The sequence below is a fragment of the Sapajus apella genome, unplaced genomic scaffold, assembly GCF_009761245.1.
Source record: "Sapajus apella isolate SASKATOON/1434 unplaced genomic scaffold, GSC_monkey_1.0 scaffold94, whole genome shotgun sequence".
Taxonomy (NCBI): domain Eukaryota; kingdom Metazoa; phylum Chordata; class Mammalia; order Primates; family Cebidae; genus Sapajus; species Sapajus apella.
The window spans coordinates 8023409-8047241 of record NW_022437034.1 but is presented as its reverse complement, the minus strand read 5'-3'; the positions used below and the strand labels follow the sequence as shown (position 1 = coordinate 8047241).

The 23833-nt window shown below is 40.4% G+C and overlaps 1 protein-coding gene across 2 annotated transcripts in view; it reads left to right on the top strand.

Annotated features, from left to right (window-relative positions):
• LOC116535447 (calcium-activated potassium channel subunit alpha-1) overlaps nucleotides 1-23833 on the top strand; it is a 213948-nt gene that overhangs the window by 166280 nt on the left and 23835 nt on the right. The window contains exons 6-8 of one of the 2 annotated variants that reach the window (XM_032256518.1): nucleotides 7184-7297; nucleotides 8095-8175; nucleotides 12107-12237. In XM_032256518.1, coding sequence (XP_032112409.1) covers nucleotides 7184-7297; nucleotides 8095-8175; nucleotides 12107-12237 — 326 coding nt within the window. The remainder of the gene's footprint in view (nucleotides 1-7183; nucleotides 7298-8094; nucleotides 8176-12106; nucleotides 12238-23833) is intronic. The other variant, XM_032256517.1, reaches the window with a different exon arrangement.

Genomic DNA, 23833 nt, shown 5'->3' with positions numbered 1-23833 from the left:
TGGAGCTTAATAGATTAAAAGTCCAAATTGAGTCTCATGATATAAGCCTAATCAAGTTCTAATCTGCATAATTTTCCCATAAGCAGCAATGAGAAATTTGGATAATTTATGTTTCAGCAGTTGCCAATCATGTGTTAAATAGCATTGTTGCATTTACTTATCAAAATATTTTTATTGATCTGCACTTCAACTGACATTTGCCTTTGAGATTTTTTTTTCCTGGCATTAACAAGAAATTTAATTCATCTCATAGATGATGTAATATGAGATGTTTCTCTTGATTTTAACATGTCTTTATAGATCATTTTTAAAGGTGATCTTTCCCTTTTACAACTTCATATTGAATACCTGTCTCAGCAAACCTAGATGACTCGGCCTAATTTATTTCCCTAGTTTAACGTAGCATATGGATTTCTAACCATCATTTATATGCACACAATAAAAGATAATTTGGCCCACCATTTGAACGAATTCCTTTATGTTAAGTCTATGGGGGTGGGAGAAGCACTTACCTTCATTTCTCCATCTATTCTAGGGGAGGTGATTGATAAGAATTTCCATCTCCCTCTTTCCCTGGAAAGGCTTGGGGATTTAACTGGGGAAGATTTAGAAAGTACTTTGTGTTTCCCCCATGGAAAAATACTGTAATAAAGCATTTATTATATGTACTGAGTGCTGCATGCTGCCATACCAAAGCAAGTTAAGCATAACTGCAATGGGTCCCAGTTGTTATCTGCTATTGTTTAAAAGTGAAAACGATAAAAAGTAAGACTGACTCAGGCCTCAGACTTGCCTGCCAGGGATAGTACCTGAGTAGGAGAGGCCAGCACACAAGTCAAGCACGCAGCACAGCGTACAGCTGTCAGGAGTCTGAGGTCAGACTGCCTGGTTGCAGCCCCCAGATCTACTTACCAATGGGATATACTTGAACCAGTTACGCCACTACTCTGAATCTTATTTTCCTCTTCTACAAAATAGAAATATTATCAGCCCTTAAACTAACACGGAGACTGTTAGGAGGAATAAACAAGGTGGCCCATGAAAAAACCCTTAGCCCAGTCTGGCATGTAAGAAGCAATATGGCATGCTGGCTTAGAGGAGACTCTGGGCCTTGTTTAGCTGGGTTCCATTCTGAGATCTGCTAATTCCCAGATGTATGTCCTGGGGCAAGTTGGTTACCTTCTCTGTGCTTTAGTTTCCTCCTCTGAAAAACAGTAGTATCTACATAGGATGGTTCTGAGAACCGAAGTTATTACATGAGCAAAATTTAGTGCATAGTAAGCACTCAATAAAAGTTAGCTATTATTTTTTTTCTTGGGGCTCTATTTCAGCCTTCCCCCTCTCTTCTTCATTCTCAGTTATTAACCAGTTTAGATCTAGAGCGTTCTTGCCTTTGCTTTGAGTCTCATAAAGACGATGCCATTGAGCCTTTCTCATTTTCTAATGCACTGGGTTTACATTGTCCTGGAACCCTTTTCTAGCCATTCCCTCTGTATAGATTGTCTGAGCCATAGCCCTTCCTCATTTGTAATCACATGATGCTTTGCAGATGCTGCATGCATGCATACAGCAAGTATCCAGAAACAATTAATTCAAGAAAGGAAACTTTGGTGATCTCCTTGTTATCCTTTGCACTTTTTAGGAATAGGCAAAGTGTTTGTGTTAAATTCTTTAATTACAAGCCATCCACTGAAATTAGTCTGAACATTTCACTAAAGAACAGTTAACCTTCTTCCCATAACCTCCCTGGCAGAGGCCCATTGCTACCAAACCCTGGAATTACAGTATCATGAAAAGGAACTCAGACACTGCTGATTTTGTTCAGCTGAACCCAACAGGGGTGCTTCTGGTCAAGTGTTGGGGAAGAATAGAGAGTAGTGAAAAGCATTTCCGGAGCTCCCTAAATAATTAAGGAAAGTGAGAGATTGGCTGTAGAAAATGGAAGGCTCCAGAGAGATTCTGCAGTTGGCATAAGAAATGAAGAACCTTTCCTAGATAAGACTGACCAATGGCTTATTGACATACCTAAAGAAAATCCCAGCTATCCCCATATTCAGATTCCTCTTTGCTTAGTTATTTTGGGCTGTATTTATATCACAAGACTGATCTGATTATTTCCATACACACACACACACACACACACACACACACACACACACACTGCTCATTGCCGTCTCATTAATTTTCTAGGATTTTCTCTGTGTGAAAATTCTTTTTTACGAATCTACTAAATACTTCTTCAGTTCTTTATCCCTAGGGAAAGGGAAGTGATCCATAAATACTTATTGTTTACCTAATAAAATATTAATATTGGTAGCAAGCATTTTTGAGTACTCGCTTCATACCAGGTATTGTACTAAATGTCTTGAATACGTTATTTTATTTTATCCTTACAATGGTCCTGTGTAGGAGGTATGCCTGGTTTATGGATGAAGAAAGAGACTTGGAGAGCGTCTGCACAATGCTTATAGTGCCATGGCTCATAAGTGGAGGTACCAGAATTTGAATCCAGGACACCTGACTTTACAGCCCATGCTCCTAACGATTCCATTCTATTTCTTTTCTATGTTCTGGACATTGTGTAGATAATCTTGGAAGTTCAAATAAATGAAAATCCAGTCTCTGGCCTAAAGTTCTTATACAGTATATGGAATGGGAATACGTGTCATGAGATAAAGTTGGTCAAGGCATTTATGCCTCATGCCAAATGAATAAAACAGATAACAAAAGACTGCCACATCAGCCACTGAAGATTGGAGTGGGGAGAAAACTTCAGTGTAAGGAGATCAGGTGGCCTCTCAAAGTTATTTATTTTATTTTATTTTTATTTTTTTCATAAGTTATTGGGGTATTGAAGTACAGGTGGTATTTGGTTGCATGAGTAAACCAAATACCACCTGTACCTTAGTGGTAAACCAAATACCACATTTATTGGTGATTTGTGAGGTTTGGTGCACCCATCACCTGAGCAGTATACACTGCACCATATTTATAGTCTTTTATCCCTTTTCCCCCTCCTACTCTTCTCCCCAAGTCCCCAAAGTCCATTGTATCATTCTTATGCTTTTGCATCTTCATAGCTTAGCACTCACGTATCAGTGAGAACATACGATGTTTGGTTTTCCATTCTTGAGTTAACATCACTTAGAATAATAGTCTCTAATCTCCATTGTATTATTCTTATGCCTTTGCATCTTCATAGCTTCGCCCCCACGTATCAGTGAGAACATACGATGTCTGATTTTCCTTTCCTGAGTTATATCACTTAGAATAATAGTCTCCAGTCTCATCCAGGTCACTGCAAATTGCTGTTAATTCATTCCTTTGTATGGTTGTATGACTGTGTAGTATTCCATCTCATATATATATATATATGAGATATATATCACATATATGATATATGTATCACAGTTTCTTTATCCACTCGTTGATTAATGGGCATTTGGGTTTGTTCCACAAGTTTGCAATTGCAAATTGTGCTGCTATAAACATGTGTTCCAGTATCTCTTTCAAATAATGACTTCTTTTCTTCTGGGTAGATATCCAGTAGTGAGAATGCTAGATCAAATGATAGTTCTACTTTCAGTTCTTTAAGGAATCTCTGCACTATTTTCCACAGGGGTTGTATTAGTTTACATTCCCACCAGCAGTGTAGAAGTGTTCCCTGTTCACCACATCCACGCCAACATCTACTGTTTTTTGATTTTTTGATTATAGCAGTTCTTGCAGGAGTAAGGTGGTATTGCATTGTGGTTTTGATTTGCATTTCCCTGATCATTAGTGATGTTAAAGCAAATGGCCAACAAACATATGGAAGTCATTTTTAGCACAAAACTTGCCTCTCATGGCCATGATCAACAAAGAGCTATGGAGACATAGCTAAAGAATCAGGAGCCCATCTGGTGGTAGCTTCGGCTGTGGATGATTTAAACTTGAGTCTTCCTGATTGAGGACTTCTCATTCCATGTCTCTAATGCTGATATTCTTAGTCATCTTTTCTGGCAAAATAAGTGGCTGTTTCTAAAATTAATTTCCCAAGTGTTAGTTTAACTAATGAAGGGAGCGTTTCCCAGTTTCACTGCTCCCTAGCTGTAGATCCCTGTAGTATATTCCATGTGCCAGTGCTTTCAAATACAGAACTAGGGCGCTGTTTAATGTAGAGAGATTTTGGGTGCTACCCGTGATACAGCCATGGCTGCAAGAAATAATGGGGAGGGGAGCAAGACGGTTAGAGAATGGGTCACAATTTAGACCTGTCCCCTTATCCAATGCAGCTATGATGAATGGGTTGGACACCATCCTGTGGCATCAAGGGCCAGATTGCCTCATCCCTTTATAGAAGATGCCTGAACTTATCTCCAAGTCCATTTAGGGAATCTGGGGCAGCCCTGTCATTTCTGACCATAATTTTCCCATATCAGGACCCCTAAGAAAGAAACAATGCTAATAAATTATGTTCATCTTTAGCATAACTTTACACCAGGGAAAAAGAGGAAACCAATTTTGTCATTGTTGTTGCCTTTTGCTTTTAAAAATGTGTGACTAGAAGAGTAGGGAAATGAAAAGAGGCATGAAGTTTTCTTGCCAAGAAAAGCGTACTTTTTTGGGGAGCCATGCGTCGGGGAGAGGCAGGCCGTCAATGGAGAGATATCTTTGGACACCCACCATAGTTTGTCAGTTGCAGATGCTAATGGAACCAGGCCTGGTGACTGAAGGGGAAAATGGAATATGAAAGCAAAATGAAAGAAGTCTATGAAGCAAGCATGTCATTTCTAAATGAAGGTTTCATGCAAAGGAATTGAGTCTTTTCACAGCTGAAAATGGAATCTTTAACTAAGATAAAATAAAAGGATGCTGTGGCTTGTTGCGGGCTCTGTAATGAAATACAGTTTTCCTAATACCGTGTGACCTGCATTTCTCCCTGTTTTATGGGTGCTATTCCTTGACGTACAAACCCGTATTTTCTCAAGTCAGCATTTGATGATGGATGTCAAAATACAGGCCATGTATTATGCATATAGCATTACCGATTTAAGGTGTTTACTTGTCAAGTTGAAGAAATTCAAAAACGTCATATCCACTGAATCTGCACAGCTGTCACTTGCAGTTTTTCATGCTTTTGAATTGAAACTTCTGATGAAAACAGTTTAGTTTTCCCCTTCGCCATCCTAGAGGAAGAAAACTGCTAGCATTTAAAAATGCATGTTTTTGGTTAAGTGAATGGCTAAAAAACACGTATTCCAAAGTTTGAAAAGATGGACACTACAGTGTCATTCAAAATGACTCCTCCTTTTCACAGTATATTAATATAAAGAATCAAATTAAGTGCTGTCAGGGAATGGGTATTAAGTAAAACTTTGTTTTTCTTTTTGAAAGTATGGCACTGAATGATAAGAAAGGTATACAAAGGAGAGCAGAAAGTAAGAAAACCCTTTTATATTTCCCTGGTATTTTATGCATTATGCACCTCCAAAACAAGAGGCAATTATTGAGCTCCTGTATCTCATTCCTGACTTACACCTAGACAAAATGCCAGACTCAACACAATCTTGTCACATTGCTGGGGAGTGAGTGAGTCAGGAATCTGGTCACATAGTAATCTATTTGGAGTTTTGTCCTTGGAAATTTAGCAAGTGACTTTCTTCCTAAAAGTTCCCAATTCATTGATAAGTCCATGTAGCATTCCACTGAGGGCAAAAATGAGAAACCACAGTGAATGTGAATGCTTGCCTGTCGTCTAAATGTAAGCTTATTGGGTCTTGCCACTTGCATGGAGTTGCCATATGCTTCATTAGAAAACATAATTTTCACCAGATGAATGTAGGAGGTAAATAGGTTTCTAATACTGATATGTGTCCATGCAAAACCTTAAAGAGGCAGTCATTATGCCTAGCCGGGATATTTCTCACCCTGAGTAAACTGAAAGTTACAGTTTGGTCGAAGCTTATCCCGGTATGCACTCTGGACTTGGACCTGAGACCCAAAGAAGCCCAAACTGCAAAATCAGAGACCAAGCAGGCTGCTTTCCAATTTTCCTGTGCCCACATATACCTTACGTGGTCTGTGCTGGGCACCCTGGGAAGTTCAAGGGATCAACCATGAGCAGGTGGCATATACATCAGTCAGGTGGGTTTAGATGCAAGTAAACTCCTTCTCCATTTAGCTTAGAAAGAAAAAAAATGTACATCTCATTATATTATGTGTATGTATATGTATAAATACGTGTGTGTGTGAATAAAATCTCACGTAGGGAGAAGTCCTGAGGTGAGATGGCTCCAGGCTGCTTTCCCTAGGAACTCCAGGACAGTTCTTCCTGTCATTCAATTCAGCCAATCTTACTAACAGTTTAGTTAGTTACGCCCTCAGCTGGTGCCTCAGTTCCTGGCACTACAGGCATATAAAACAGTGCTTAGTAAATTAAAAAAGAATCTCTTCCTATATGTTTCTTTTTAAGAGCAAGGAAACACTTCCTGAAAGCCCCAGGAAGATTTCCTCACACTTCTGATTGGCCAGAACTCTGTGAAAACTGAGGCCCGAGTCACTCACCAGCGAGAGGATAAGCAATTGATTGGTTTCTGGTGACAGTCAGGCTGAGTTAGGTTATGTTGTGGTAACAACAAACAAATTTCAGTGGCTTAAGGCAACACAGCTTTATTTTTCACTCATTCAGAATGCTTTGTGGGTCTGGACAACTGTCCAGGGCTGCTGTCCAGTCTTCATTTCCATAGTAACTTGTGTTCTCACAGTTGCCAAGGCCTGGGAAGAGAGAGACGGCCATCCAGTCCCTGTACCAGCAGTGATATGCGTTGGTCTGCTCACTTTTCATAGGACAGAACATTTCATGTGTCACATAGCCATATCTAACGTTAAGGAGGCGCAGGGGATAGTTCTTCTGTGTCCCTGGAAAGAGAAGGGAGCTAAAATCTGAGCAGAATAAATAATTTGTGTGGAGTCTGGATTTTTTTAAGGGAACTATAAAGTTAGTTACGATTATTTATAATGGTATCCTACCTTGTCCTTCTAAAGAATAACTTATTAGAGTTTATCCTGGGAGTACTAATTGCTGACCTGTGAATAATGCACAAGCTACATTTTTGGGGTTGTGTGTATATACTGTACTCTCATTATTTCCTAATGTTCTACTTCTTTGATTTTTCTTTTTCCTCTGCTTCTCTCCCACTAGGGTTCACACCTCCAGGAATGGATAGATCCTCTCCAGATAACAGCCCAGTGCACGGGATGTTACGTCAACCGTCCATCACAACTGGGGTCAACATCCCCATCATCACTGAACTAGGTAGGGGTCAATGTCGGCTTTGGAGGGAATTTTTGTTCTCTCTTTCAAACCATACAGGATATGAGGAGGTTGGTTTTTTTCTTAGCCCTTTCAACCTTGTAGGTGCTATGGGGTTTGTTTTGAGGGAGCTGGGAGAAAGGTATGAGTAGAAATATGGCTGATTACTGGAACGGAAAACTGATCTATCTTTCTTCTGAGATGAATAGACAGTTTCCTTCATGCTGGTCACTGTTTTCAAAGGAGCATGAGATGATGGATTTGCGATTGGGGCATACAGTCGGGAATGGGGAGGAAAGGAGGATGGCTTAGTTCATGGATTCTTTCCAGTGATTTTTACTGGAAGAACCTCTTTCTAGCATTCTGTCTGGACAGCTCCTACAGTCTGAGCCCTCCACTGATAGACAAAGCCTTTGATCTAAGCCAGACCCATTTTGAGAATGAGGTAGACACCCTGGGCTAATGTGTAGTAACTCCACATTGAACCTATTGTAGTTGAATGTCTCAGCCAAAAGCCATTTTCAGCAAATGCCATTCTGGCCCCCCAGATGATGGGGTTTTGAGGGTCATGTTGGTTGGAAGATAGAATCTAACTTCTAACCTGGCCATGGCACTCCCTGTTACCATGAATGAGTTTGCAAAACTGTAGAGCGGCCTCTTCCCCCCAGAAAAATACAAACTACCTATGGTCCGGGGTCCTTTTACTTGAGAATGTTTCCTCTGTTATTCCCTCACTCTCTTCTTTTTCTGTACTTTCCTCCACTCCCTTTCCCCAACCCTTAAATGCTGTATCCAATTAGCTAAACCGGGCAAGTTGCCTTTGGTTTCAGTCAATCAGGAAAAAAACAGTGGGACGCACATTCTAATGATAACTGAACTGGGTAAGAAGCACTGTTTTCCTTCACATCAGTATCTCCTTTTGTTCTGCTGTTGGTGTTTCCAACTATCATCGGCTTGTTTTTATTTCACCGGCTGTAACAGAAAGGCTACCCCATGGCACTGCTTTGAATGTGTTTTATTTGTGGCTCTGGTTGGAATCGACTGTCTTGTTCTGGCCTTTCTTAATGATTTTTTTCCCCACACAGCATCCGTAAACCTTTGATCACACCCATCTGACCTGGCAGTTGTTCCCAAAGCATCTTTGCTCTAATTCATTTTCTCTGGCCTGAGTCTTTTTTCTCCACTTCTTTTTTGTCACCCTGCTCTCCCGCCTTCTCCCTTCTACTCCTCTTCCAACACACTGTCAGTTTGAATGACATGTCTTCACAGCTTTCAGAGAAAGTCAAAGGAGAATATCAAAATTTTAAGATAAGAAACCTAAGATGGCGCCTTCCCTCCAGCTGTTTATTTTCCTTTATTCTGACTTTATTTGCCTTTTTTTCCCTTACTGGGGCCTTTCTCAGAAGCTTTGGTTCTGAAGCCATAAAAACACCTGGTCCCTGGGGAACCTTTTTTTTTTTTTTAACTAAAGGCAGATTTCAAGAAGGGTGCAGAGGATAAGGTTCACAGCCACCCAAGTGCAGCTCTGCACTCTGGCTCCCACTCCCAGGTCAAAACCCTCTCTGGGAGATTCACAATGGACTCATGTGGAAGATAAAGACCTGTGGTCATGACTCTGTTTGTAAGGCTCCTCCCCACTTTTCCACGACTTGATTAATAACCCCATGAAGGGTACCCATCAGCGGCAGGTCTCAGAACTGGGGATTGATCTTCTAAATAGAGACAGCAAAAGTGCTGCTCAGCAAAGCAGTAGACAGAGAGGTGGGAGCACCTGCCTTCACATAACTCACAAATGAAACGAGCACTCCATTTTCTTGGCCCAGAAATATATTTCAAAATAAGGGAGCAGGCTTTCAACACAGTAATCTTGCTTGTGAAGTGTCTAGAAACTAAGAAATAAATTGTCCACCACTCAGCACCGCATTATTGTAGATATAGCTATTTATCAGGACAAATTCACTCAGGTCAAGGAGCATCACACTATCTTCTGTTTCCAACCATAGGAGGGGTATCTTTTTCATGTTCAGTGTGGTTGTTTGAAAACCCTAGGTTTCTGGATTGCTCTCCTCAGAACTGGAAGGCCATAAGAGACCCAGAGCTCATGTGGTCCACACCTCTGGTTGGCAAATTAATCTAAACATCTCCATCTCACAAACCTACAGCAGTATTTCAGAATCATCACTGCCAGGAATTTCATTTTGTATTTGGAATTCACGTGCTGCTAACCAGGTGATCTTAAGGAGAAGCTTGGTGTCCCAAATCTAAGGCAAGAATTCTGGCATTTTATTAGTATCATTGACTCTCCCAAAGGCTTTGTCCCACACCAGATTTCTCTCTTGTGTTCAGAGAATCTTGCAGATGCTCACAACACCCTATCTTCTGCCTTGAGCCCTGCTTCTTTAGCTGCCAGACCACCCTCCTCTGACCACTTCACCTCCCACATCCTCCACAAATGCTATTTACCTACATGTTTTGAGATGTGTTCCACATTATACCAGACCAGTAAAATGAATTTTAAGAGACACAGAGGGCACCAAAGCCACACAAGCTTTTGAGGCTATGTAGTATGTTCCACTCTTCTCTACTTGGAGACGCTCAGTTGATGTTAGCAAAGGCTCCTCAGGGTCTCACAAGAAAGGACTGTGTTAAAGCCATTTCACCTGACGATTTCAATTGTATTTGGCCACATATGCCTTGGGGTAATTATGTGGGTACCTCTTAGCACCCACATAATTACTGTTCTGTGAAATAGACTTTGGGTAGCACTGCTTGCTCTCCTTCTGAGACTGGGTATTTCAGAACAATATACAGGGTATTCACTGGACCCTGGCTAGTCTCTTGGAGTGCTTTTCCCATGACCCCAAATGTCTAGCTCACTGACAATCTGGAGTCCCCTCTCTCTACTTGGAGTCTCTTCATCTCCATGTCTGGTGCCAACCCTTCCCCATCTTCCTGATAAGAGGTAACAGATGCTGTGCTTTTTGGAGCATTGTCCTACACACCATTGGTGGTTATTACAAGTAACTAAAACCACATTCTTCCATATGTGGTCTCCAGTTTACATTTTCTGATTCACAAATCAGAAAGACTAAATAGTGGCCTACAAAATCCCTTTGGACAAGGGAAGGGAGGTGAAGAAAAGCTCTTGAAAAGCCTCTTGAAAGACCCCTGAGCAAGACATTCAGTATTTCCAAGAGGGGCAGAGAGAAGCTGGGCATTTTCATGCTATAATGGGTGGACAGATATTTAATGTCAGAAGGAAGGTCATGACAGCAGCTGGCATTTATCAAGTCATGGCATGATCCAGATGCTGGGCCAGGCTTACTGGGCACAATACCATTCGTATGAGCCTTCTGACAGCTTCATGAGAGAGCTCCTATAACTCCCCCATTTTACAGAGAGAGAAATTAAGGTGTAGAATGATGAAATTGCTTTGCCCAAGGAAGTTGGCAGCAGTGGCTAGACTGAAGCCCAGTTGTCAGAGCCTGGATTTTGGACTTTCACCACCAGACTACAATTCAATTGCTGCTGAAACAATGGGGACCAAAATATGACCAATTTTGGAAGAACAGAGCAAAGATTTTCCCCCATTACAATCTTTGTCTAGGGAAACAAAATGGTGTCATTTAAAAATACTAATTCTATGCCTAGCCTTTCATGCTAGTATTCTGCTTCATACAATAAACAAGTTTTTTTTTAAAAAAGAAGTGTTATCAAGAAAGTTGCTTAAAAAATTAAAACAACAACTCTAGAAAAGAGAATTAGCTGCTGATACATTTAGAAAGGAATCAGGGAAAGGAAACCTCATCAGTTCTCTTCCTAAAAGCACAATAATTATCCCAGAAACTGTGAGTCCCCTCTTCTTCCATCCCCCCACTGACTTTTCTCCTATTACTTGCTCTGCAAAACTGATAATTTCCGAAGCCAAGATGGGAATGGAAATTAATTTGTCATTTAATTTTTAATAAGTTAAAGACATCTGAGTGACACAACTAATCAGTCTGCACGTGCGTGCGGGAGGAGTCCTTGAGGAATCCTCAGATGGAAATGAAATACAGCATCCAACGCTGCATCTGCTTGAATGCAAGCACATAAAGATTGAGCTGTTTAGAAGGGGAAAGGGAGAATGTGGGCGTTCCCATGCAACTCAAAATTCAGAGCAAGTCCTTGTCAGCAAGCAGCAGGAGACAGCCAGGCATCCGTCCCACCTGGGGTTTCCTGTGTATTAAACAGGGCCTGTTGGGTGTGGACCTAGATTCAGGGCCTGGGACCTTGGGAACTACCCAGGCCAATCCCAGTGGGTAGCTGTGGGTTATGCCTGCGGGTGAATTCCTTGCTCTCTGCCTTTGCTGTGCTCCCCTTCTGGTGCTCTTTACTCCCAATAAGCTGCTTTCTTTTCTTTGTGGCTAAAATGACTATCCCAGCATGGCTGCTCATCATTGAAATATGTCCATCTCTCAAAGGACTTGGTTACCAAAAAACACTGGAAGGTGTTTTTGGGTCATGGTCCTAAAGCTATGCCAAAGGACTGGCCAGCACAGTCTACTGGTCCTCCAGCGGCCTACCATGGAGCAAGCCTGCTCGAACTCATTGCTCTCCAGGTCTCAGACGCGTAAACAGTGACACAGGAACAGTCCATTGATTCCTACTGCCCCCCTCACCCCTCACCCAAAGATCCATCTACAGCTTCTTCCATGCTTTTGTTTCCTTCTCAGTGACTTCAGTGTTTCTAAACCAGTAGCCTGGTCTTTCTCTGGCTTTGCTGCCTGTGTGTGGTCTTCAGAGCTAATTCTTATTTTACGCTTTTTCTAGTGAACGATACTAATGTTCAGTTTTTGGACCAAGATGATGATGATGACCCCGATACAGAACTGTACCTCACGCAGCCCTTTGCCTGTGGGACAGCATTTGCCGTCAGTGTCCTGGACTCTCTCATGAGCGCGGTGAGTTATCCCGTTCCCTCTTCCTCACTTAAGGGTGGAGGATGTGCCAATGGAGCACCTTCAACCTTTGAGGCCGTGGGCTGCACTAGAGCCACAGTGGAGAGCAAGAGTCCTGGAAGCTCACACTCTAGAAGGGGAGATCCACATTATAAAACCAGCACACAAGTAAATGTTTGATTATAAATTCCTCAAGTGCAAGGAAGGCAAGGCAGGCTGGGAGGAAATGTAGGTGAGCACTTGGCCTGGTCTTGGGAATCCTAGAAAGATTCTCCAAGGAAGTAGTGTATTTTAGGCTAAGATTTGAGTCATAAAGAGGGGAGATCTTGGGGGAAGAGCATTCTCTGAAGAGGGAGAGCTAATGCAAAACCTGGTGATGGCAGGGACCTGATGCTCTCAAAGAAGGCAAAGCAACCCTGTGAGGCTGGTCCATGGTGAAACAAGGGTGCAGGAGGATGGCCAATGTTCAACCTGCAGGACCTTGGACCCCGTTTACATGGTTTTGGTCTTTTTCTTAAGAGTAATGAGGAAGCACTGAAGGATTTTAGTTGGAGAGTGGCATAATCAGGTTCATGTTTTAATTGCCTTGGCTATTGTGTGGAGGATGATTCAGAGGTAGAAGATGGTGGCAGGTGGTCTGAGTAAGAGGCTGTCGCGGCTTGGACTAGGATAGAGCTGGTAGGGATCAGGGAAGGTGGATGGATCTCAGTGGTGCTGGGCAGTAAAATTAGTAGGACTTGGGAAAAGATTGACATGAACAGAAGATGGAGAGGACAGTGGGTCAAAGGTGACTTCCAGGCCTGTCACTGGGACTGAAGTCCTTGGGAGAGAACCAGGCATGGGGGCAAGGCCTGGCTGGGTATCTGCTGCAGGGAGGAACAGAGTTAGTGGCAAAGAGAGGTGGGTGGGTTGGCCAAGGGATCAAATGCAGCTTTGGTTTCTTTTATAACTTGACGTGCATCTAACAATCAGGCATTTGTTTTTTCGTAATTAAAAAATAGGTCCCAACTTAATGGAGCCATCTTTCACTGCAAAAGGCAAAAGCAGACATTTAGAATGAGTCATAACCTGGGTATTATGAAGTCTTCCCACTGAGCATCTTTATTCATTATATAGAAAAGCCTCTTTATTTTGGAGTTCTCAAATTCTCAATTTGTGAAAATGCAGACACAGGCTGAACAAAAACTGACCTTTGGAGAATCCATGAAAAAGAGCTTTTCTGAACACATTAAAACCATAAACAGAACTCAAGAGTTTTTACACACATATATTTCTTAAAGTGCTTAAGGTTATTCTCCTGAATGTGCTAAACAATGGATATGCTAATCATGCATCATTCTCATCTGTTCACTAAATAATGCTAATCCCAGAAGGACCTCTATTTGAGGAAAGAAAAAAACATAAAGCTTTTTAAGACTAATTTGGGTTATTCTGTATGCCTGAACATTGTCTAACTGCAAGCATATCTTACTTAAAAATCAGAATTTCGGATTTAAAAATGATTATGACATGACAATCATCGGAAGTAAGGTTGACTGGGCTTCATGCCATGCCATGGCTTTCTAAGCCAACAAGGAAATATAATGGTCTTTGGAGAAGGGTCCCCTTGGCTTCTTAGGGCTCATGATCTTTCTTATGTCCTGATGATACCAAAGCTAACCTTTCTTTCTGCTATTGATGTTTGTCTCATTTTGGGCAAACTCCTCGAGTAGGCCAGAAGGAATGATAGAAGCTATAAGATGTGTCCCTAAGAACACCATATTCTCTGTCATAGGCCTCATCTTCTGCAAATCAAGTTTCAAATGGATTTTGGTAATTCATCTCATTAGAAATTTTATTTTAGTTCTGATCCTAATTACTGAGATTTCAGAAGACTCTTCTAAGAGCTGGTTAAACTATTTACAGTGGGATTTTTTTTTCAGAACTACAAAATACTTTGATAACATTTTAAAAATTCCAAATTTATAAAATTGTTTATGTTTCTACATATCAGGTATTCAGTATGTTTCTAGCAGGACTGGCTACATAATTTGCAAGGTCACTTTTCATGAATTATTAAGAATTTCAAAGTGGTGACAACAGAGTATTAACATAAAAGAGACTTGGGGCTAGCTGCAGTGGTTCATGCTGGTATTCACAGCACTTTAGAAGGCTGAGGTGGCCAGATCATTTGAGCCCAGGAGTTTGAGGCCAGCCTGGGCAACATGGTGAAACCCCATATTGACTAAAAATGCAAAAAAGTTAGCCGGGCCCGGTGGTGCCCACCCTGTAATCCCGGCTACTCCGGAGGCTGAGGCATAAGAATCACTTGAGCCTGGGAGGTGGAGGTTGCAGTGAACTGAGATAGCGCCACTGAACTCCAGCCTGGGTGATAGAATGAGACCCTGTCTCAAAAAATAAAATAAAATAAAATAAAACAACAGAGACGTGTCTGAGTACAGATCCTGTGCAAACATAGGCTGAACACCCATGAAACCAGCCCTGGTTCCAAGGAATAAAATTGGTTTGAGCACCAGAGAACTTCTCAACACAGCCAAGGGGGCATATGGTAGCCATGGGTGGAGATGGGGCCCATGTGGATTTGAGTTGCACAAGCATCTGTATCACCAGTAGGTAGTCAGTTCTTGGAAATTCAAAGGAGAATTCAAAGTGAATTGATTTAAAATTGTTAAGCAAGCCATCTCCCATTGCCTTTGAAATGCAAACAGTGTTTGGGATAGTGTGGGGCTAAGGCAAGTCTGGATGCAATAGTATAAGAGCAGCATGTCTTCTGCATTCTAACCTGGGATAAAAGACTGTTAAGAATCTGGTAACTGTCATTGTATTTATCATCAGCAGCGTCAGTTACTAAGGGCCCAGAACTGTGTGAGGCACTTTGGCTACACTATCTGATCTTTTGGACAATAATATGAATACTCCTGGTTTAAGCGTTGAAGCGAGACATATTTAAGTAAACCACTGATAGTGACTTTTCAAGTCATTAATCAAAATGCCTATCAAATTATTCCAGGTCTTGTTTTCATTGTCTAGGATGAACAAGCTTCATAAGGAGGTCTTGAATAAGGTCTGATTCCACAAACCCAACTGGATCTAGACATTTTGATAAAATATTACCTGTGATTTTTTTTTGCATTCTCCCGCAACCCTAATGTATGAAAAAGTAGATTAGTCAAGTGCCAAGGCAGTAACTAGAAGGAACAAAAAGGGCTGTCAGGAATATAAATTGAGAAAGTGAGACTCCTCCAAACAGCAGGAAACAGAGGTAGACTTCCATCGCAGGCATTCACTCACAAGCAGCATCACAACCTCCACACACAAATCTCTTCAGATGTCGACAATCTCCTTTTTCTAGTTCTCCTCCCCAAATTGTCATTTAATCATGTGTCTAAACATTCTCTGAATATTGTCCTTCATAACTCAACTCCTGCTGCTTACTGCTTCATTTGTTAAAAGAATAATATTTTGATTCATCACAGGCATTCCTGGAACAGATCAGGATGTTACAGACGTGGCCCTGTGGCTTTATCTCGCAAATCAACACAGCAGAAACACAGGATGAGAGGGAATAATTAGGGCTTATGGATATATGTCTTTAAGAAGATTACAACTTAGAAATGTATTTTTCAAAATGATTCCATCTTGCTGCACACAGTCACGCCAGATGAAAGGAATCTTCTCTGTTTTTAGGGATGAAACTCGCATATGAGTGTTCAGATTTCTTTTTCATCCAGCCGTCACTTCCTCCCAACTCCAGCCCCAGTGTAAGATCCACTTGGACCCTGGAAAGTGAACACTGGTGTTGGACTCAAGAGCCAGATGGCTTGGATCTGGATCCCAGAACTGCTATTTACTGTCTGCGTAACTTTAACCTCTCTGTGTCTCAGTTTTCTCATCTTTAAAATGAGTATGATAATAGTACTACGTCACAGGGCTGTGGAGATGAGTAAATGGGTAAAGGTTGTAAAGGAATTAGAGCAGCGCTTAGCACATGACAAGCTCTGTATGTAGTTATTGTTGATAGTGTTTATAATCAATACATTTATTGAGCACTTACTGGATGCCAGGCATGATTCCGCATGCATGGGGATTCAGTCGTAAAAAAGAAAGATGAAGACCTTGCCCTCATGTTATTTAAACTTTCATTCTAGTGAGTTAAGAGTAAATAGGTAAGTGAATAAATGAATAGTGTCGCATAAGGATAATCGATCTGAAGAACATGAACTAGCTTGAATGGGTGTGGAGACCTGTTTTACCCTCAATGGTCTGAGTGAAACTATCCTAGGAGGTATCATTGAAGCTGACATTGAAAAACCAGGAGAGAACACCGCAAAGGCCAAAGCTGTAAAGTGGTGACAAGCTGGGTCTGGTTTGTCGGAGGGAGCAGTTGGAGACCATTGTGGTTGGGACGTGGTAGACAGGAGAGCAGCCAAGAAGGCAAGGCCACTGGCCACACTGAGTATTCTGAGTACAACAGACCACATCTGGCCAAGTTCTAAGTCTGGGGTGAGACAGTTCAGACTTGACAAGAAGATGCAACTTCTTCTGAAAACCATCAGCATCCTTCTAATGCCACTGTTTCTGGATACACTGGCTAGGACAGCGAGCCCTGAAGTGATTCCTGAAGTGCAACCCCTGTTTAGTTTTTGTCCAACAAATATTTTTTGTCCAAATGTAACCCCTGATTATTTTTTGCCCATCTTCATGCACTCATTTGGGAAGAAGAAATGACACAATATATTGGCATAGTACTTGGCTTGCTATCTTGTTTCTAATAAAAGTTCAGAAATAGAAGTCTCAAAATGGCACACTGTAGACTACATCCACCCCACAGACAACTTCTGCATTTCTCAAGTTTTTATTTTTAAATTGAATTTGTTGCCAATATTTTAAAATTATAAGATTTTATATAAAATCTGGGTTCCTGCCTTCTTTAGATTAGAGTCAGAAGGCAGAGTCCCAGATTCCCGTAAAGCAGCTAGCCGTTGGCTTGAGCTGAGAGCTGCTCCCTTTAGCCACAGACCACACTATCCTCTGTTGCATTCCACCAGGCCTGCTTCATTCATGTCCCTTCCCTGCTTGGTTCATCCCACTGTCCCACCCTTACCAGCTTCCTGCCTTTTGCTTCTAATCTTATGTGCCTGCATTACAACGTCTGCGGTCAGACAGCATCCTCGGCCTCCTGGCCATTCACTTGTCCTCTGAGTTAGGAGGTCGTGCACATGATGTCCATTTGTCTTAAGCCTTGAACCTTTTCTAAACAGATACCAACCACACTGAACCATCATTATTGAGGGAGCAGTGAGGAGCCACCCCCTTCTGAGGAGAAAAAGGGGAACCCACCTGTAAGAGCTAGTGAGTTCCAATGCACACAAGCTGGGAGTGTTGTCATTTTTTTATAGAGAATCAGATTTCATGAAGCTATAGGTTTGTAGGACCTACCTAATCTGGAAAAATAAAGAAAAAGCATATTTTAACAGTGTTAAGAGAAAGAGCAGAGAAAAGCAGAGGCTCCCTTTGCTAGTGTACATCTGAAAAGTGTAGGGGCACAATGGAGAATGGCAGCCTATGGAGAGACCCCCACTGCAGGATCCCCCAGGAGCCAGAGAGAAATTTCAACGTGATCCAGTTATGCCCAGTGTATCTTTGCTCTGCCCACTGCACCACAATGCCCAGGAAAGGAGTTTGCATGTTCAGTGCATTCATATTTTCAGAACAAAGGCAGTGACCGGGAGAAGGGAAACTGGGCCCTGGGTTAGGACTTATAGCTTCTGGTCCTGGCTCACTGGCGACTCTTGCACGTCTTTTCTAGTGTCTGGGGCCCAGCTGGGTCCAGCTGTTAAATGGGAATGATGTTACCCCTTATGATTTTCGGCTAATCAGAGAGCAGCAAAGGCATATGAAAATCTTTCACAGAGCAGATACATATTTCTTAGGATCACACGTAATTACAAAGAAGCTTTTTGGTATATATGCATGTAGATATGAATATATATCTATATACTTGTGTGTACTTATCCTCTCTCTCTCTCTCTCTCTTCCTCTCTTTCTCTCTCTCTCTCTCTCTTTCGTGAACACTGGGTACTCAGAAGATATGGTTCAGTGTTCTCATCTTTAATGTCAGAGAGCTGGCCTCTGCCAGAAGTGAACTTAGTAAGACTGGAGGGTGTGACCAATCTGGAATGTGGGTCCACATGATTTACTGTCTTATCTGTACTTTCACTAAGGGCCAAACCCTTGAACCTGGTGTTACAGAGAGGCCTGAGTTCTCTATCAGTCAAGCTAACCGAGTGCCAGGTAATTTCAATTACATAAACAATTTATTGCTCCACGAGCCTATTTCTTACACTCCACTCAGGAGCCCCCATTTTGACTGCCCACATGGAGACAGAGGGCCCATGGCCGTCTCAAGGCAAGGGAGCTAGCAGTCGTGTCAATGGGCCACATGGTGGCATGTCTTGCTAGACTCAGAACAGACCACTGCTGTCACATCAGGCCAGGAAGCCCTGGAAGAGGGGAAAAAAAATCCAATCGTTTTCATCTCTCATGAAAGAAAAATACTAAAAATAAAAATCTACACCATGAAAACTAGCAAATATAAAAAATGGCAGCTATGACATGGGAAATGACAATTTTAGAGCAATTATAAACGAAAGGCAGAGAGCCATTAAAGTTAAGGCAATGTTATTAAAAGATGTGTTAATTTTCAGTTAAATTTTCTATAAAAGACCAATTAGTTTAAAAGGCTTGACAGCATTAACTGTGAAACATAAGCTCCGGTAATTATACTTTAAAAAAATAAAAAGAGGAGGATGCTCTGGCGGGTTGCAGACGCAGGCGCAATGGGGTGTGGTCAGAGCGGGCTAGATGGCGCTGTGGGCTCAGGGTTCTCTGTTGCCTGCCTGGGTCCCTCCCCTGGCATTTCATGGTTTCCTCAGTGTCTCTTTTATAGGACCTGAGGATCATCAAACTTTTTTAGAGGCCAAGTGGGCCACCCATGTGTTCTGAGCCAGCTCTCAGAGATTAGAATCAGAACACGGAGAGAGGGAATTGTCTATATTGGTTGCATTGTTAGCCGATGGTTCTTTTTATGAACTCCCATTTTTTGAGTATGCTTTTTCTATCAGAAGTTTCACACATACTCTCATTTAACACTAATCTGTAAATTGTTTTTTTTTGTGTTTTGTTTTTTCATCTCTGTTACATTGATGAGGAATTTGAGGCAGAGAAAAGTTAGGCAACTTTCTCATTGTTGTGGCTATTAGATAGCAAAGCAGGTATTAAAAGCCACATTAATTGGATTTGGAAGCCTGTCCTATAACCAGAAAGCCATGTTGTCTTAGGGCTTTGCCACTCAGGTTTGGAAACTTGCCCTTGGCAGTGGGAAGAGGGACTCCCATATTCCTTAGACTATACAGGTCGTTTGATCCCAGGCTCTAAACAGGACCCTAGTTCAGCTGTCTTATGCTCCCCAATACCCATGTGACACAGGGTTAGCCATTGAGAAGGTCTCTGCCGGAAACATTCCTGAAGACTAATCCTGCCAGAGTTGGAGGTTCTATACAAGAGCTTCTCAGAAGGCTTCTAGCACAGGTATCATGGTAAGGCACAGAAAAGTCTGGCAGGACAAAAGTTTAGGAGGCAAAGGATCTCATTTACATGTTACAATCCTGCCTTTAGAATTTTGTATTTCTTTAATTCTAGCATTTATGTTAACCCAGAAAAAAACATGTGCCTTCTGGGTCAGGTGAGTTGTGGAGAGGTTTCCTCCATAGGAAGCACTTTTGGTAATTGGTATTTGAAGTCCTATACCTGGTTTGCCCCATGATGCAGAAATAGCTACCACCTCTGCAGAAAGCCTTGGAGTGACCCTTAATTGCAGACTGCTGAATGCTCCATGAAGCACCCTCCCCCAACCCTCACTCCCATCATGTAAAAAAATGTGCACCCTCCAATATGGCTGACGTGACACCCTTTTCCCGGGAAGGCATTATCTTTCCACAGAATTATTTAGATCCCAAAGAGATACATTTACAGAGTGCACCCATCGGCAATGCTGAGTCCTTCTCTGCATCTGAATATTGGGGTATCAAAACAGGAGCAAGGACATCTGCTGGCAAAAATACATCATCATTCTCTGTCATCCCAGATTCTGCTGCCCCGAAGCTCTGCTCCTGGATGCCTGCAAGGAAAAAATCAAGGAGAGCCATCTGGGATGCAGTGCCAGCTCAGAGGGCAGAGAATTATGCTCAGAGATGTGAGCAGTCCCAGAGTTGTTCAGGCACCTGTGAAACCCTGGGACTGACTTTGAAACTGTACCTGCTGATGAGCAATTCTAAAACCAAGGCCCAAGGATTAGTAGGTGCTCAATAAATGTCAGTGACTGATAAAAAAAAAATTGAGCATAACTGATTTCAACACAGAAGTGGGACCAAGTTAGGGTCAAATCCCAAAGATCTGGCAAAGCAATAACCTCCCAAGTTGACCTTCTAGGCTTCTCATTGCAATGGATAACCTATAGTGTCCTTTGTTTAAAGAAACATTGACTGTGTTTTCATTAGAACAGTTATTCCTGCTTCTTGAAGAAAACATGGAAAGCACAGAAACATAAAAAAGAAGACTTATAAAGAAGAAACATATAAAAGTAAAAAGAAAACATATAAAGAAGAAAATGTAAATGACCTATGTTTCCAACACCAAGTATAAGCATGGTTAATATTTTTGATGTATTTCCTTCTAAATAGATAGATAAATACAGAATTATCCCATTTTATAGGTTGCTTTTTTTTTTCATTTTCAGTTAATACTTTATCCAGAGTATTTTTTTATATTCTTAGGTGTTATGATTTGCAGGGCCTCCATAGGACTTTATGAAACTCCATTCTATGAATGTTCCAGAATCTATTTATCACCAAATTGTTGGCTATTTAGATTTAAAAAAATTTTGTTATAGTAATGATTAACACTGTAATAAAAATTATTGTTTATAAATCTTTGAACAAGTAGCAACTTATTACATTGAGGCAAACATACTGGGTTTTTAACAAATAGGGACATTTTCAAAGTTCTTGATACATATTGTCATTATATCCCCAAGAAATGATTTTACCAATCCACACTCTCACCACTACTGTGTAAGTGCCATCTCATGCACTATGACAAATGCGGATTGTCATTCTTCCTTAAATTGTGTTTATGGCAGTTTTGAAGTATATCAGATTTTAATTTGTATGCAATGATGTAATGCATATTTTATATTGTGAATTCATAGTTTTTATGCTTAAAAAGTACATGCTGAACATAAGAACTATCAAGCATCTTGAGATTAAACATTTTGCTAGATGTTTATGAAGCTGTCTGTGGCTACATTTTTTGCCTTTAACTATTTTGTAACATTTACTTTCTTTTTTACAGAAATTTAAAATAAATATATTTTCACAGTAGAAAATATATAAAATAAAATTACAGGAAAAAACACCAAAATCCCATCACCAAGAGTTAACTGCTAAGTAGAATTGTTGTGTACTACTTACAGTTGCTTTACATAAATATGTCTATCAGTTCAGGTATGCATTATTTATTATTTTCCCTTCTGGAATTTGCCAAATCAGAACATTATGTACTTTTCATAACACTTCATAGTAGAAATAAAAATGAATGACCATAATAAACAGGATATCATTTTTTTGATAGTTTTCCATTAAACGTTGAAGTATTATATTAAAAAAATTACAATTTAAAAAGTAATAAGTGTGGCCAGGCGTGGTGGCTCACGCCTGTAACCCCAGCACTTTGGGAGGCCGAGGTGGGCAGATCACGAGGTCAAGAGATTGAGACCATCCTGGCCAACATGGTGAAACCCCGTCTCTACTAAAAAATACAAAAATCAGCTGGGTGTGATGGTGCGCACCTGTAGTCCCAGCTACTTGGGAGGCTGAGGCAGGAGCATTGCTTGAACCCAGGAGGCAAAGGTTGCAGTGAGGTGAGCTTGTACCACTGCACTCCCGCCTGGCACCTGGCAATAGAACCAGACTCTGTCTAAAAAAAAAAAAAAGGAATAAGTGCATGATTTGTTATGTTATGAAACAGTGTACATTATAAAGTTTAATAATAAAAATGATCTCTACATTTTATAAACATTTGATCATTGAAAACATTAAAAGGAATCATTAGTACAAAAAAGCCAATTAAAAATAATATTAAATCTTAAAACACAGTACCATAAAGATTCAATATTTAAAAGTGGGTATTCTTAAAATTAAATTTTTAATACACAAACAGTTACTTGCCCTAGTCAATAGTTTTGCAGGTATGCATTTTTTGACATGAATTGTGAATCAAGGTATTTTGGGGATCTACTTTTAAAAAACATTTTTATATTATATAATTATTACCATGCCATTAAATATTATCTGAAAGTATAATATTCATGTCTGTACTATGTGAGTCATGTCAAGGAATCATTGTTTAATCATTATCATATTGTTGAAAAATTTTTATCAGAGAGCCAGTTTACCCCAAATCATACATTGAGTAAAATCCCTTTCCCGTGGTATGTGATGCTTTCCTTATCATGCTAGGAAATAGATCAGCAAACTTCCTGTAAAGGCCCAGATGGTAAATATATTCAGCCTTTGAGGGCCACATTGTCTCTGTCATAACTACTCAAGTCTGAGTTTCTTTGCACCAAAGCAGCACTAGACAATACATAAACAAATGGACATGCTGGATCCCAACAAAACCTTATTTAAAAAAATAATGGATGGCAGAACAAGATTTGGCCCAAGAGCCCGATTTGCCAACTCCTGTATTAAGGTCTGATAACTACTAAGCTATGGTTTTTATAAATCCATTCTGGTTGATCTTCCAATTTTTCAAATTGTCTACAATATTTGGTTAGGAAGTCTTTAAAATTTGCTATACTACCTGAGAGGACAAATTTTGTACGACGCTTTCCAGAGGCAATTTAGCATGATTTGATCAAGTTTAAAAAAGTCTAATTGAAATCTATAACTTGATATATGATATAGGCATATATCAAACAACAATTTTACTAGAAAGAAATGATAATAAATGGCCCATTTACATGTTAAGGAACATGGAATTTTCCTTTTTTCTCCTAATACTCTCCTCTGTCTCTTCATAGATAATTACTACTTTGCTTTTTGCTTAAAAACAATAGCTATTCTTACTCATGTCCAGCGATTGATATTAAAGAGAGTATCTGGAATAGTAGTGTTAATTCTCTTATGTATCTGACATTTTATTCTCCTTATTTCTAATTTTACTTGTGTTTTCTCTGTTATATTTGTCATAGGTTTTTTTGTTCTTTTAAGGAATTATTTCTTGAATTTGTCAATTCACAGAATATCCTCTTGCGATTTCATTAACTGTTGCTTTATTATTTTATCCTGATTTTTTTAAAAAAATGATTCTTTGAATACTTAATTTTACTTATTATAATTCTGTTGTATTTAATAACAGCATTAAAGGCTCTGAATTTGTCTCTATAGCTTTGGCCTCAAGCCATGATATTTTTATATGACCTTCTTAAATATTCTTTAATTTTTAAATATTTGATATTATAAGTTTGATTTTCATC